Source organism: Pteropus medius, unplaced genomic scaffold (genome assembly GCF_902729225.1).
Source record: "Pteropus medius unplaced genomic scaffold, Ma_sr-lr_union100, whole genome shotgun sequence".
NCBI lineage: Eukaryota > Metazoa > Chordata > Mammalia > Chiroptera > Pteropodidae > Pteropus > Pteropus medius.
In genome coordinates, this window is record NW_024356248.1 from 1,875,781 (window position 1) to 1,890,668 (window position 14,888).

The window sequence follows — 14,888 nt, forward strand, 5'->3', positions numbered from 1 at the left end:
ATAACAGGCAGGTTTTACGTGCACTGCTTCCTCCTATTGTGAGGCAATGTCCTCACCCTTTTTAACTTCAGTCTCAGTACGGATAGTCCCGTTTTTGCCTGAATCTTTCTTTACGTGCACAACGTCTCAGAGCTGGATTACATAAAGCAATGCCTTTTTAACCTAACTAGAACAGCAACCTGAGCAACAATATGCTAACTAAAAATTTGCAAAATTGATTTTCCCTGCGGTGTGCAATAAACATCTAGAAAAGACTAGGCAAGTCGACTTCAAAGAGCAAGAGGAAAACACCACTACGTGCTTGTTTAGCACAGGGTGCAGGCCCTTAACTAGAACTACTGTGCTGAGGTGATAGCTCCCTGAGGTCTTACCACCTCTGGGACCCATCAGCATTACTGCAGGCTTAGAATCAAATTACTTGAATCAGAAAATGGAGCTTCCATAGGTGTGTGGCTCCACTCGATCTGCAGAAAATTAGTTTTACTTAACTGCTGGAGACACCAGTGAACAAAAAAGACCCCTGCCCTCAACACAGAACTTTCTGTCGACACCAGTGGTTTTCAGAGTCCCCTAGATATGAGGGCTATGCTGGAAAGATGATCCCATTCAAGCTTTCACCAAGAGCTCTTATATCCCGAGATTCCACGAGATTTTATTTAAAAGATAGGCTGCTCCATTAACAATTTTGAAAACCACTAATCTTTAGTCTTCCACCTGCTTAATCTGTCAAAACGTCAACTTAAATTTCAGACCTCTTACATAAGTGTCCTTGTTAACTTCAAATGACAGTGATAGGAATGCTAAAAAGTTAAGAAACTCAAACGGGACAGCTCCCTACTAAGTTTTATCAGGATTATAAAACTTTCGAAGCACAAAAACACCATCTCTACAAGAAACAGCAACCTGAATTTGACATCACAGAAGGAATAAGGAGGTGATTTTTGCGTGGCAGCTTTCACAATTTACAAACTGGTACTGTAAATGCTTGGATGCTACCTAGTAGTTGATTTAAATTGTGAGGCTTCCTCAAAGGAGTTCCTTGAGAAAGGAGGTAACTCACACGGGTGGAAAACTAGAAACCTACTCAATTTATTAAAACTCCTTTCCCAGCAAGATGAACTCGGTATCCTCCAAATGGCTGAAGTACCACTCAAGCTGATTTGGCCGGTCTATGGGGAATGGCGCCATCTTGTGGCCACTCCTCAAACCATCTGTTAATAGGGTGCAATTGCAGCACGCTATCTTGGGAGGAAGAGAACAGTACATTCTGCCCTAAGCCTGGGATATCATATCACATGTTTTCAAAGAACATGAAATTTTGGTTACTTTTATAATTTTATTGACTCTTCTCATAACCTTAAAACAAAAAACAGCACATAACAACAGCATCTTATCCCAAAGTCTCAACTCAGTTGATTGCCTCGGAAAGGCCATGAGAAGAACTTCACCACCTTATGCCTCTAAATAATGACTAAGGACTCAAGTTACACAGCAAGTTCAAGTTTCTGCCCACCCCAGGACACACAGCCAGTAATCGAACCCTTGTTGCCAAGTCCATGGACTCCAGCTCTCTGCCTGTCTTATTTCTTAGTAGCTCTTCCTATTTGCTAAGACCGGGTCTTCCTGCCGGCTGTCCTTCCTTCATGGTGGGTCAAGGCTGAACCAGAGAAGCGTGGTCTGGTTCCACCATCACTGGCCACCGGCTTGGCCAGCCGGGAAATCACGTCTGTAAAGTCTTTTGTCTCCACCATTTCTCTCCCTCTCCCTTCTTCAAAACCTGTTGCTATCACTTTTACGTAACAATGAATTCAGTGTCCATTAAAGTGAAAGGTAGTTTGAGGCTGACATACTTTCCTGAGCTAAAAAAGAAGAAAACAAAGTACCTCTGCGGCTTTCCTGCCGTAAGATCAAGTAGAAAAGGGAACTGCAGTACTGAGAAGGCGCATGCCACAGAAGCAACGCAGTCCCCTCCCTGCCCCAGGGGAGGCTCCTCCAGTGCCAGCCCTCAAGGGGACGGGGCAGATAACTCTGGGCACGGAGGTGTACTGAAGGGGAACTCGTTTATTTTCCCCTCTTAAACTTCCCTGCTGCCGCGACAGTCTTCGCCTTCTTCTTCACGGATCCCTTGGGTTCGGGCTCCTTGCGCTTCGCTGACGAGAGCGAGCCGGTCACCTTGAAGAAATCATCCAGGCGGCCCTGCGTGCTGCCCTGGCGGCTCTTGCTCAGCCGCCGGACCCCACTGCGGATTCGCTCCTCGGAGAACTGCTTTTCGCCGCACATGAACCTGACGAGCTCTTCTTCGTTTGGTTCACTCCACTTCAGCTCCACAGACTCCGGGTCCAGCACCTCAGGCTCTAGGAAGAGCTGCTGGGCCTCTTTGTGGAGCCAGTTTTCCGGCACGGGGTACTTGCTGGGGTCAAGTCGACGCACGATCTCCTCGATGCTCTTGTGCTTCTGGATGAGGTCCACAGCCCGCTTGGGCCCAATGCCTCGAATGCTCTCACAGTAGTCGCTGCCCAGCAGGATGCAGAGGTCCACAAACTGCTCCTGGTTCAGGCCCAGCTCCTGAAGAATCCGGCTCAGGTGGAATTCCTGGATGGGTAGCTTCTTGGCCTCGCTGGCAGTCAGGTGCCGCATTAGCACAGGGCTGCCAAAGGTCAGGCAATCCATGTCCTCCGTGGCCGCAGCATAGACTTTGCCAGCCTTCACCAGGGCTGCACAGCTGGCCTCTGCCTCGCTGGGCGCATCGAGGTACGGGATGCCCATGAGGCTCAGTAGATGCTTGCACTCATCATTGTGTTGCTTGGTGACCTTCACCAGTCGCTTAGTAAACTTCTCCACGTCCTCCTCAGTCCCAACATCCTGAGCCTGCTGTAGCCGCTTCTCGGCCTCAGCCCGCCGCTCGCTGCGTTTGGCCAGCTCACCTGATTTGAGCTGTGGCGGCTTGCCATCGAAGACATACACGGGCTTGATGCCGTTCTCCATCATGCGGATGGTGCGGTAGAACATGCCCATCAGGTGGCTGGTGGTCTCACCCTCCTCATTCTGCAGCACATCCCCACCCTGGCGAACGGCAATCAGGAACTGATAAATGCTCATGGAGGCATCGATGGCCACCTTGCGGCCGAAGTAGCTCTTGATGTCATTCTCCCGGATGGCACTGGGGGCCACATCAGCAATCAGTTTGGCCAGGCCTTGAATACCCATAGCGACACGGAGGAGGAACGGCTAAAAAAGAAAGGCAAGTAAAACAAGAAACTTAAGGGTGCAAAAAGGGCAAGTTGCTATCTCGCCAACTTCGTGCCTTCAAGTAAATAAATTTAGTGCAACAAAAAGGACACCAAGTCAGCCCTGCAGAAGATGAAAAGATGAATAAGACAATGTTCTCACTGTCAAGAAACTTACAGTCTAGCAAAGAAGTTCACTCAGTAAATACGGAGGCTTTCCGAGTATCAAGAACTAAACTGGGTGCTAAGCAGAATAAGATGCTACTGATGTCATTGAGGGACTTAAAATTTTGAGGATAAGGCAGCAATAGGGCTAGCGTGCAATAAGGGTTACAAGAGATTGTCTGCGTCAAGGATCACACAAATCCAGAGTGCCTGGTCTGTCCTGAGGAGTCCAGGGATCATAAAGGCAGATCTGAGTCCTGGAAGGCAGGCAAATATTGGTTAGACAATGAAGCTGAGATGAGACAAAGACAAAAGCAACCATAATACACTGGCTGAATGTGTCAAGCGGTGAAACAAACATTTCAGTATCCATCTTCTGGCCAATTCCTGAACAACACATTTATTCCTCCTTTGTGCCTTTATACCAGTCATCGAACATCCCCAACTCACTCCTCCGCTCTCTCCGTCTAGCAGCTGTGATGATTAGTTTTACGTGTTAACTTGTCTAGGCTATGGCATTCAATTATTTAATCAAACACCAATCCAAGTGTTGCCATGGCCATATTTTGTAGATCTGGCTAACATCTATGATCAGTTTACTTTAAGTAAAAGAGGTAGCTCTCCAAATGGTGGTGGGGCGCGGGGGGCTCATCCAAATCACATGAACTATCTTAAGAGCAAAAACTGAGGTTTCACGAAGAAATTCTGCCTCAAGGTTCCATCAATTCCTGCCTGAGTTTCCAGCCCGATGACCTGTCCTATAATTTTCAAACATGCCAATCCCTACAATCTCCTGAGCCAGTTCTTTAAAATAAGTCTCTTTCTGGATTTTGTTGATCAATGTCACCCCTAAATTTTTAATAATAATTTACAGTCTCTTTAATGTGGCTTGCTCATACACTGCACTAATCTCCCTCAGTGTCCCCACAGCACTTGAGAGTTTCTACTTCTACCATGATGTTGCTAGGAGTTTTAAGTCTTTTCCTTTGTATTTTCCCTCCACCACCAGGTCTGAGATGTAGACCCCGTGGCTCCTACCCCACCCCAGGTCTTGATCTAGTCACTCAGCCCAGTGCTGCATTTCTATGGTTCAGGCCCCTTAACAAATATTTCCTAGAATGGTATTGTCCAAAATTCAGTCAGGCCCAAACAGCCCTCACAATTTTTTGCCATTTCCAATTAAAGCCTGTACTTTCACTCACTTAATATCTTCCTTAAATGGAGACCATTGTTTCAAAACTAAGATAAGTTGAAAGAGAGAACTCATCTTAAGTGATATGTTATCAGTTATATTTTAATATAATGCATAATTATTAAAAAAGATTTGTTTGAGTGAAACTTAAAGTCATCGTGTACCCACTGGTGTGGTATGTGTCAACACTTTAAGAAATATCATACTAGACCTTCGAATTGTTCCCACCTTTCCTTCACAGGGTTCTTTTTCTAAATAAAGCAGAAACAGCCCTATGATATTCCTTCTTCCAAGAAAAGTCCAGACACCTCTGCATGACATCGAGATCTTCTATGCTCTGGTTCTCAACCTATCTTTATAGTTTGGGACCCCATAGAAAAGTTAGGATAAGGCCGGCCTTTTCTCACTTGCTCAACTGTGCCCTCTACCTGCCACCCTCGACCCCCTTCTTCAAGGTTTCATTTTAGTTCCCCCGTGAATGGCTGTGGCCTTGAATTTGGGCGCCAGCGTTTACCTACCTTCTGTGCAGCATCATTAAGTCACTTAGTGTGACGATACTAAGCCATTTAAGTTTGGTTTTCTCATCTATAAAATAAGATTAATGCCATGCCCGTCTTGCAGAATTACTGCCAGGGTAAACTGAGATAACAGGTGAAAACCTGTCGACATGCTCTCCCTGTCCCTGTCCCTCCTCTCCCTCTCCCTCCAGACCCCACAAATGCTCTGGCTCATGCCTCAAGCAGGCTCCTTTGCTGGAACGTGTACTGAGAAGGCGATGCCTTGTTAGCCGGTTATCCTGCCTCAGCATCCAACAGACGGCTCTAAACGAATGAAGTTTAAAACTGTCATCCAGGATCTTAGTCGAAATACACAAGTTACTATCCTTTCTACAAATGAATACAGAGGCTCGGAGGTTACGCGACTGGCCCAAGAACCACAATGGGAAAAGTGGCGGGACGGCACTCGCGCCTCCGCCCTGAGCGGCAGCCGGCCCGCCATAGCGCCGAGCGCAAATCGAACCCCGCTGCTCTTGGGAGAAGCTTCCCATGTCATCTCACCTGGCCTAGGGGCACGAGGCCTCGGCAGCTAGCGCTTGGTCCGGTGTCGCCCAGGACAGTCCTCAGCCCCGCTACCGCTTCAGCTCAGCCGCAGGTCACCTCTCGCTCCGCTGCCTTCCAAAGCCCGCGCTCCCGTTACGGGACGCGCCGCTGCGCACAGCCTCCCGGGAAGTGTAGTGCAAGCCTCGGCCCCCTTGGCCAGCTTCTCTCACGACGAAGAGTCGGACTAAGGTGAACGAACTCGCTCAGCTATCCTACCCTACCCTTCTCCACCGCTTCCCCTACTCCACCCCAGATCCCAGCAGGCTCCAGCCCCAGCTACCAACCCCGCACCCCCCCCAAAAAATCACAGGACTACAAATCCCACAATGCCACTTGCGCAGGCGCACTTCCTTTTCCGGCCGGACAGCGCGCCTGCTGTGCTGACGCGTTTTTCCGGTGGCGGAGCGGCGGATTACCTAGAGCCGGGCAAAATGGTGAGCGGAATGAGGGGAGTTCGGAACAGGGTTGTGAGGATCCCCTCGGGGCCCGTCCCCACACCCCGTTTCTCTCGCAGAGGCCTCAGTCGCCCGAGATCCAGAGAGCCGAAGGCTTCTATATCCTCCGGCTTGGGCTGACGGGCGGGGAAGGGAAGCCCTTTGCCAGGGACTCCCCAGGCTGAGGTTTTGACTTCGTGAGTTTTAAGGGTGAGGGGCGTGAGGCGCATTTTTAATTTCTTCTAGCTTTTGCCACTGTTACCTACGATCAAGCTTTTCTCTATATTTGGAAAGTTCTTCCACCTGCCGAACTCGTACTCATCCTACAAGGCAAATGTCTCCTTCCTGGTGAAGCATTTCCAATACCCTCAGGCATTTAGCCGCACTCTCCTGGGAGCTCCCACAACCTCTGTCTGTACTGACCTCTTGCCACGTGTCCTGGTCTTTGTTATCTGCCACGCCTCCTGGTGACCACCATCTGACGTGCCTCTGTCCCTGTGATGATGTCTATTCATCTTTGTATTCCCGATGCCAAACACAGGGCCTGCAATTGGAGGCTCAATAAATGGCAGCGATTGTCTTTGTCATTTTCAGGGGGGCATAAATGTTTATTGGATTGAATTCCAGTGTCTCTTAGAACAATGGAGTCAGTTTATTTCTCTAGAGTTGTTATGTTCTGGATTTTAGAAACGTTGGCTGGTGGATGACAATGGAAGTTAACATTCGTACAAAATTGTATGTTTACAGCCTTCATTCACAGGCATTATCTCATAATCTTCCCTAAACTTTGGGAAGGAAACAAACACCAATTGAGCAATTACTCTATGCCAGGCAGTAACCAGATGCTTTCTTAAATCATACATTAACCCTATGAGATAAGTACTGTAACTACTTGACTGAGACTCATTCAGTAAAACCAGAATTTTAACTGTCTTGCCTGTAGATCCTAAATTCCATAATAAAATACAGAGTTAGAATTTGAGATCTGGGTACTGGTTCTGATCTACTGACATGGGAACATAAAGCTCCTAAAATCATAGACTTTTCCTTAATTGTGGTTTTTCACAGGCAGCGAGTCCATGACTTTCATCACATGTTTTTCATACTGGTTAGTGGCCTCAGAATGTTAAGGACCATTGATCTATAGCTGATCAGTCACCTTTTGTGCCTCAGCCTCTGATCCGCAGCCACCCTTCTTGTCTCATACTGGAAAGTCAAAGTGCCACCTTAGTTTAAGATGTAATTGTTGCCATTTCCCAACTGAATCACTTGATATTGGTTCTGAAGGATTTCCATGTTTCCCGGGCTGCAACAGGCATTTGGCAGTCACAGCCGCACGAGGCTCCTTGATGACTCCAGAGATGCCCCCAGGTTGAAGTCATGGCATTCTTTCACTGCTCTGATCTCTTGCCCTCCCCTAGGAGCTCGAGGCCATGAGCAGATATACCAGCCCAGTGAACCCGGCCGTCTTTCCCCATCTGACCGTGGTGCTGTTGGCCATTGGCATGTTCTTCACCGCCTGGTTCTTCGTGTATCCTTCCACTGTGCAGCCAGTGGGCCAGAATTAGTGATGTGGGAAACTGAGGCAGAAACCATGCTGGGTACATGCACCCTGCCAGTTTTGTTCTGGTGTGGGGATGGAAGAGGGTAAGGAGATCGAGGGAAGGTTCTTGATGCCCAAGGTCAGGTTGTGGCCTTATTTTCCAAGTTCAGGGTGAGTTCAGTTCGCTCTTCAGATTTCTAGGATAGTGAGCAGAGGGCTTAGCTGGACTAGAGGCTAGGCGTAGGAGATCTGAAGTTGGAAGAGTGGTATAAGGAGGGGTGCCCTCAGGTGTCAGGAAATCTGACTAGTCCAGTTCCACCATGCGTTAACTGTGTGACCTGGGGTGAGTGACCCAATCCCTCTGGGCCTCATTTTCTTCCTGGGTGGTAGAGGGGTGGTATGGAGTACCAGAGTCCAGGTCATCACTTGGGCCCCTCTGCCTGGCTGCACCGAGCCAGACAAGTCTTCCAGAAAGCCCAGAGCCCATACCTTTCTCCCAGAGCTGTATTGGCCAGGCTTCCTGCCCTGTGCAGCCCATCCCGTTGCTTCTCCTTAACCATCCTGCGAGTTATGAGGTCACCTCCACCAAGTACACTCGGGACATCTACAAAGAGCTCCTCATCTCCTTGGTGGCCTCACTCTTCATGGGCTTTGGAGTCCTCTTCCTGCTGCTCTGGGTTGGCATCTATGTATGAGCTCCCAAGGTAAGAGCTGTGACAGGGTGGGACACTGGAGAAGTCCCACACCCACATCAGCAGGGTCCTCAGGCCTATACATTCCTTGGTTAATGGAAATGGACTCAGAATGGATAGTGACACCGGACACATGTGCCTCTTTCTCTGTTCCTAATGGGGCTTTGAGCCAAATGTGACTACATTGTTGGTTCTGAGTTCTGCCTGCCGCCCAGGGCGTCAGTCTGGCTTTAGGATGTCCTCCATAGGGCTGTGGGCACAGGCTATACCCATGGTTATACGTCTGCATTTGTAAACGTCATAACACCAATGAATTGGAGAGGCTGCTGGGGAGTGGGCCAGAAGGGGTCAGGGTCTGGGACTTAAAATTTGCTGCAAGGAGTACTGTTTTGGTTAGTCTGGATGTTTTCAGGCATTGAACTAAATCTCAGCTAAATGATGAAAACCAAAAAAGAAAGAATACTTGGCTGTAGATAATCCATCAAATGTCACAATTGGCTCTGGTGGCTCAGCTTCAAAGAACTGCCCGTAAGCCCTGCCCCTGCAGCATAGGAGCTCGGCGAGAAAAGTTGGTGCAGAGAAGGATCACTGGTCTCACTCCGATACCCGTCTCTTCTTGCAGGTTCCATCCAGGCAGCTTCGCCACCGGATCCCTGCTTTTGTAAATTAATTTTTTTTACTGTTGCTGGAAGTGTTCCAGTTGCTCTGAATGCAGCTCACAATAAAGGTAGATATGTGACTGCCCTGTCTGGTGCCCATTCTGTGGGGTGGGGGTGGTATTGGTGCTGGGACCTACACGACTTCCCCAGTCCCAGTCCTTCTTGTTTCTCTTCCGCCTTTCAGTTGGTTCCTGCTGCTGGGGTGCCCTGCTCTCTGCCTATGAGGGGAAAAGGGGGATATAGGAGGGGTGTCCTGTCTTTGGAGTTAAAGGCTTACCTGTGGATAGGAAGTGGCTGGCCTGCCCTCTTCTATTTCTAGAGACTTCTCTAGGAATCCACACCAATCAGGTCTGCCCTGGGCCAGTCCCCTGCTCTAAATGCAGCCACCCTCCATGGCTGGGGACCTTCAAAGGCTCAGTTTGTCCCCTAAGAAGGCTTTTTCCTAGGATGACTACTTTTAACCCAGGTGGGGCAGCGGTGGGTCCGTGGGGTATGGTTAGAGGAGGGGGCTGCTGAATCCTGTGCCCAAGTCTAGCATGAAGCTAAGCAGAATAATGGGGTACAAAACATCTATCTGGCTCGGGGCCCTAGAGATGGCAGGTGGTCCTAGCCCCACAGGTGACTCCATCTCCTACCAGAACAATCTCAAGAAGATTGGGATGCAAGCTCAGATACAAAGCCATATTTATACATTTATTTATATACGGATATTTACTTCAGAAGAATAGAGCGGTTCAGGGGACGGGAAGCAAGCAGGCCCGGGGCTGCTTCCCTTTGCCTCCTCCAGAGTCAGAGTTGGTAAATGATAAATATGAGTCAATGCTCAGGGATGGGAACTGGAAGTTAACTGGGAGGGAGGGGTGCTCTATGCACACGCAGGCTTTTATAGGAGATGTGTGAGCAGGGGTTTGGGTGTTGAGAGGCCCTATGTACAGCTTGAAGCTTGGGGGAGGTTAGCCCAGTGGCTACAGGAATAAATGCCAAAAGGGAGAAAGGGAGGGATGGCTGCCAGCCCCTGGGTAAGGGCACGGAGCCAAGACACCTACTCACTAGCACCAGCCAGGCAGTTGTCAGCCTCCAGCAGGCGGCCCATTCACCTTCCCTTACGCCCTTTCACCTTATTGGGTTTAAGGCAACTTTGGTCCAAGGTTGACCCCTTCCTGCCCCTTGAGCAGCTTAGAGCCCCTACTTGGCCCCAACAGGTGCACTGAGGACCCCCTGCTCAGCCATGGAAACAGCCAGCTGCTAACCAGATTGGGGCCGTGCTGTGTCCAGATGGGCTCCAGGGGGCAGTGGAGAGTCACTTTCCAGTTAAGGACTGAAGGGCCTTAGCCTAAGAACATGGACCCCACAGAAGAAGCCCCAGAATCCTATTACAGGGGGCAGGGCTTGGCAGTTTTAAGTCATTTAGGGAGGTTCTCCCAGTGAGAAGAGGGAGAACAGAGTAGTCTTAAGTAAGGCTGGGCTCCCCACATGGTATGGGGAGCCATGTAATTCCTATGTCAGAATGAGGGAATGGAGCCACCTTGGGGAGGGGGTTGGGAGGCCAGGTATCACCACTAGCCCCCTACACCCCACCCTCCAGTGTCTCCCCATCCTGAGAATAAGTGCTTTGACATCCATGGCAGAAAGGGACCTGCAGTTCATAGGCTTCGAGATTCAGGCCCCCCCAACCCGGCTTCCTGTTCAAAACTGAAATGAGGGGAGACGGGCAAGGCCTGCTTCCCAAAGAGGTGGCAGACTATCACAAAGCAAGGACGGATGGCAAGTCCTGTCCCGTCTGAGCCCATAGCAGACACGGCTAAGTGATTTCCACACTCCTTCCATGAGCCTGGATGCGGCCGCAGAATGCCGCAGGCACCCACTAAGAGAGAACTAACGTTGGCACTTAATACTGCTGCCCTAACCCGAGTCCCCCGCTCTGCTCTTGGGAGGAGCGGGCAGAGATTGGGCCTGCTGCCAAGCACGGGTTCCCCCAGCTTGGCTATCCAAGGCCAGCACAGGAGCCCTTGGTTTGGGGAGACAAGGCCACCAACAAAGAGTGGAGGAAGAGGCCAGAGTCTTGGTGATTGGGAGTGGGATGGGTGTCTTGAGGCTCCTGCAGCAGAGGGAGCCAGGGGCTTGTCTTTGCAAGTGACCCTCAGGGCTCAATCTCCACCCTTCCACTCCTGCCCAGTTTAAGTGCATTTTAGTAATTACTTCATTAATAACAGCAAAAGCTATTTGCGTCCACCCACCAGCCAAGACGGCCTGCTGCCTTGCAGGGATTCCTGCTCCTCTGCTCAGAGAGAATGATGGGTCACTGACACCACTGAGAGCTCTGGCAGCTCCCAGGAGCCCAGGCCATGGGGCCGAACCACCTCCTGGAGGCTCACAGGGAATTTCCCTTCCACAATACTCCAGGTTCAACGGGCCGAGGCTTACTTGGCCCACTGGCCCTACTGGTTCTACCAAGTACAAAGTGTACATAAGGCATGTGGTCAGTCTCTCTGACTCATCCAGGGCTGGCTTCAGTTGCCCTGGGAGTTCTCGGAGCCAAGCTCTCCCAGGGACAGGAGACCTCCTGGGCCACACTTAAAACTTCAAAGTCCAAGTCCAGCGTAACAGTCAAACCCCAAAAAGTCTACCACCTAGCCATCCCCCAGGGAGCAGCTTTGAGGGCGAGCCCTCCACTGACGCGTGGGTCCAGCCAAGTCTCAGGGCTCGATGCAAGCCCCTGCTGGTCGTAGCGGCGGGCAGGGAGGGTGGGATGGTGGGCCCTGGACTGTCGCGGGCTTCCCCTTGCCTCCGGGGCACCTGAAGCCAGTCCTCTAACTGCCACATCTGGACAGGTGTGAACCGGTCCTGTCCTGGTCCCAGGAGGTCTCTGTGGGGTGTGAGAGGGGCAACCAGCAGGAACAGCAGCTCCAGTGTGAGGACTTCCAGTTTCACCAGTCGAGGGGAGGGCCACGCCCAGCTCAGTCTCTCCGAGGACATGCCAGTGAACAGTGGAGAGCTGGTGGGTAGTGGGCTCCAGTGTAACACCACCGCATCCAGTGTGGAAGGGGCAGCCGGGGACCCCCAGGCCCTGGTGTGGCGCTGCCTCAGGGAGGGCAGCTCAGTCACACAGGCGGTAGAAGCGGAAGTAGTAGTCCGTGGCTGGCTGGACCAGGGCCTCCAAGCTGCAGTTGGCCTGACCCTGGGTAGAAGGGCAGGGGGAGTGGGTGAGGTGGCTCTGGGGGGTACAAGGCAGGAGGCACTCCCTCTGCTGACCTGGCCTGACACTGTCCCAAGTCTTGCCGTGTGCTCTACAAACTTCCCATCCTTCCTCCCAAGCTCCATACAGATACAGGTGCCTGGACCCCCAGGGATGGACGGGGTGCCCGTGCTCACCAGCAGTGCCACCCGGAAGTGGTAAGTGAATTCGCGGAAGGAAAGGATGGTTACTGGCCACTGGTGGGACGTGCCCTGGAGAGAGGAGAAAGGGGTCAGCACAGCCCTCTGCTCCTCTCCCAACCAGAATCCCTCTCACTCGGCCATCGCAGCTCTGGGCAGCGCGGCCAGTTCTTTGAAGGGGAAAAGCAGAAAGCTCTGAAGAGAGGTCAGGAAGCACGTTCTGCTTCGGGGAGCAGTGGCAGCCACCCTCAGTGCAGACTTTGCCAGGCACAAGCCCACGGCTGCCCTCACCTGTCCCCTGCCTCTCTTCCCTGTCTTATCTACCTTCCCTCTTACCCAGTATGCCTCGGGCACATCAAAGTATTTCGCTACAACCCAGTGAGGTGACCGCTTATAGATGAGGAAACTGAGTTACTTGCCTAAAACCACATGGTGACTTGTGGCAGAGCTGGACATCGAACCCAGGTCTGCATGCTCTCTCCCTGGCAGGGCAGCGTGGGGCCCAGCCACAGGCAGCTTACCCGCCTCCTACCCAAGGATTTGGCTTTGCCTCCGTAGCGTGTGGGTTCGGGCCTGAGCTCCAGGTCTAATAAGTGTGTCACGGGGCTCTCCGTCCACTTTCGGGTGCTCTCTCCTCTCCTTAGGGCCACAGGGCCTGGGCCTCTGCCCCGCCCTCAACCCCACTTCATCCTCTACTCAAGTTATTCTCTGCACGCCCTTTCTCCCTGGCTCATGCACTGTCGGGAGGCAAGGCGTGTGCGTACCCCACCTCTGTCTCCGCAAAGCTGGGCCCAGCACAGGGTCTGAGACAGTGGAAGCCCTAATGAATACTTGTTGACTAAACACGGGAAGGGTGAGAAGTTCCCTTAATTTGTGCTGAGAGTCAAGACTTTGGGTCACACAGCCAGTGAGAAGCTGGACAGTGACAGGGTCCCAGCCATTTGGTTATCAGGGCAAGAGGTGGTTCTCTCCGTGGAGCCCAAGGACCTCCCAAATGGAGCTGTGCCACCTCTCTAGCTTGAGCTTGAGGTCCAGGCCCTCCGACCCACTGCCTCCCCCGACTCACAGCCTACCCCATGTTCCCAGCCCTACTGGCACACCGTGTTCTCTCTCTTCCCCTCCTCCTGGGACACTGTCCCCAAATTGTCCGTCAGGTGTCATCTCAATTAAACATGATTTTTGCGGGGCGGCTGCCCTGACCTGGAGACTAGTCAAGGTTAGTCCTCCCTGCCATGGGCTCAGGACTCCCTCCTCGTCCCCACCATTGTACTGGTCCCAGGTTAGTCCTTATGGAACTGTCTCCCCAGGGCTCTGTGTGTAAGGACAGGGCCAGGAGATGCTCAGCAGTGAGTAGGGCACACACGTCCCCTCCCCGGACAGGCCCCAAAATGTCCCCTTTGGAGATACTTTCACTCTGACCTGGCTCCCTCTCACCTGCTTTGGGGCCCAGCTATGCTCTGGGGCCTGGTTGGACCACAGCTTCCCAGTTGCCCCCTACCTGGGTGTCCTGGTGGGTGTGGAGGCTCTGTGGAAAGTCCCCCTCCTCACACGGCTCCGCGTTGGACATCAGGCTACACAGCACCACGGACACTGGGGACGAGGAGCTGGGGAAGGCCCAGTTAGCAAGAAAATGGGGTTCCGAGCTCCTCCACCCCAGCTCCCTCCCAGCCAGCCCTCCATTCTACGTCTCCTGCCCCACTGACACAAGCCACTGAACCCTCACACAGTCTGAAAATGATGCCTGATAGTCAAGGCCCTAGACCGCTATCAACCATTTCCTGTCCACCATCCCGCACGATCCTCACGGCCCCTGTGAGGCAGCCACCTGTTTTACAGATAAGGAACTGAAGCCCAGAGACGGCCGGGGTCACACGGCCAGTTAAGTACGGAGCAGGCAGAGTTCGCATCCGTCCTCAGCCCCTCTCTCCAAGTTGCAGAGGACCACTGCGTCTCTCCACTCCCCCACAGCGCACTCACTTCATCTGCAGGGTCAGGCTGAGGTGCAGTGGGGTGCTGCTGCTGACAGGGATGTGGTAGGTGAAGTTCCCAGGCCTGAAAGGGCAACACCGGCTCCTTAGCCCAAGGCCACCCCCACGGGCGCCCGCCCCAACGCACTCCTCAGCCCCCAGTCTCTACTGAGCCTTTCAGGGGCCTAGGAAGGGACTGCCCAGCCTTCCTCCCTGGGGGGTGGTGGGGGGCAAGTTCTGGGCATCAGTACTGCTGAGCTCATGACACCTGAGGGAACCTGTCTTTGGGGTGAAGGGAGCCAGGCCCACCTGCAGGCATCTCCTGGAGCACAGTACTGGGAGGTGATGGGCATCGAATTCTCCAGCACCTGGATGGAGGTGAAGGAGGGCACTGGGTCTGCAAGGAGAGAGGTTGTTAGGGCAGGGAGGAGGGTGACAAGGCAGGACACAAATCAGAAGCAGCCAAGCCTTTCCCTGCCAGACTTGGATCAACCACTCACACCTTAGTATGAGTAATTTCATGTTCTTTCCAGA

At 52.1% G+C, this 14,888-nt stretch overlaps 3 protein-coding genes across 5 annotated transcripts in view; 1 reads left to right on the plus strand and 2 right to left on the minus strand.

The window, feature by feature from the left end:
* Positions 1 to 1,613: 1,613 nt before the first annotated feature.
* FEN1 (flap structure-specific endonuclease 1) lies at positions 1,614 to 5,917 on the minus strand. The gene is made up of 2 exons (XM_039860121.1): positions 5,643 to 5,917; positions 1,614 to 3,228 (listed from the first exon to the last, which is right to left on the minus strand). Exon 2 carries the CDS (start codon positions 3,205 to 3,207, stop codon positions 2,062 to 2,064), a length of 1,146 nt encoding a protein of 381 aa, XP_039716055.1. The 5' UTR covers positions 3,208 to 3,228; positions 5,643 to 5,917; the 3' UTR covers positions 1,614 to 2,061.
* Positions 5,918 to 5,968: 51 nt separating this feature from the next.
* TMEM258 (transmembrane protein 258) lies at positions 5,969 to 9,093 on the plus strand. The gene is made up of 4 exons (XM_039860124.1): positions 5,969 to 6,118; positions 7,540 to 7,649; positions 8,230 to 8,365; positions 8,976 to 9,093. Exons 1-3 carry the CDS (start codon positions 6,011 to 6,013, stop codon positions 8,354 to 8,356), a joined length of 345 nt encoding a protein of 114 aa, XP_039716058.1. The 5' UTR covers positions 5,969 to 6,010; the 3' UTR covers positions 8,357 to 8,365; positions 8,976 to 9,093.
* Positions 9,094 to 9,679: 586 nt separating this feature from the next.
* Positions 9,680 to 14,888, minus strand: part of MYRF (myelin regulatory factor) — a 33,890-nt gene continuing 28,681 nt past the window's right edge. For all 3 annotated transcript variants that reach the window (XM_039860115.1, XM_039860113.1, XM_039860112.1), the window contains 5 exons: positions 14,664 to 14,751; positions 14,365 to 14,439; positions 13,886 to 13,991; positions 12,385 to 12,459; positions 9,680 to 12,190 (listed from right to left, as the gene is read on the minus strand). In XM_039860115.1, the coding sequence (XP_039716049.1) occupies positions 12,110 to 12,190; positions 12,385 to 12,459; positions 13,886 to 13,991; positions 14,365 to 14,439; positions 14,664 to 14,751 (425 nt within the window). In that variant the 3' untranslated portion in view covers positions 9,680 to 12,109. The remainder of the gene's footprint in view (positions 12,191 to 12,384; positions 12,460 to 13,885; positions 13,992 to 14,364; positions 14,440 to 14,663; positions 14,752 to 14,888) is intronic.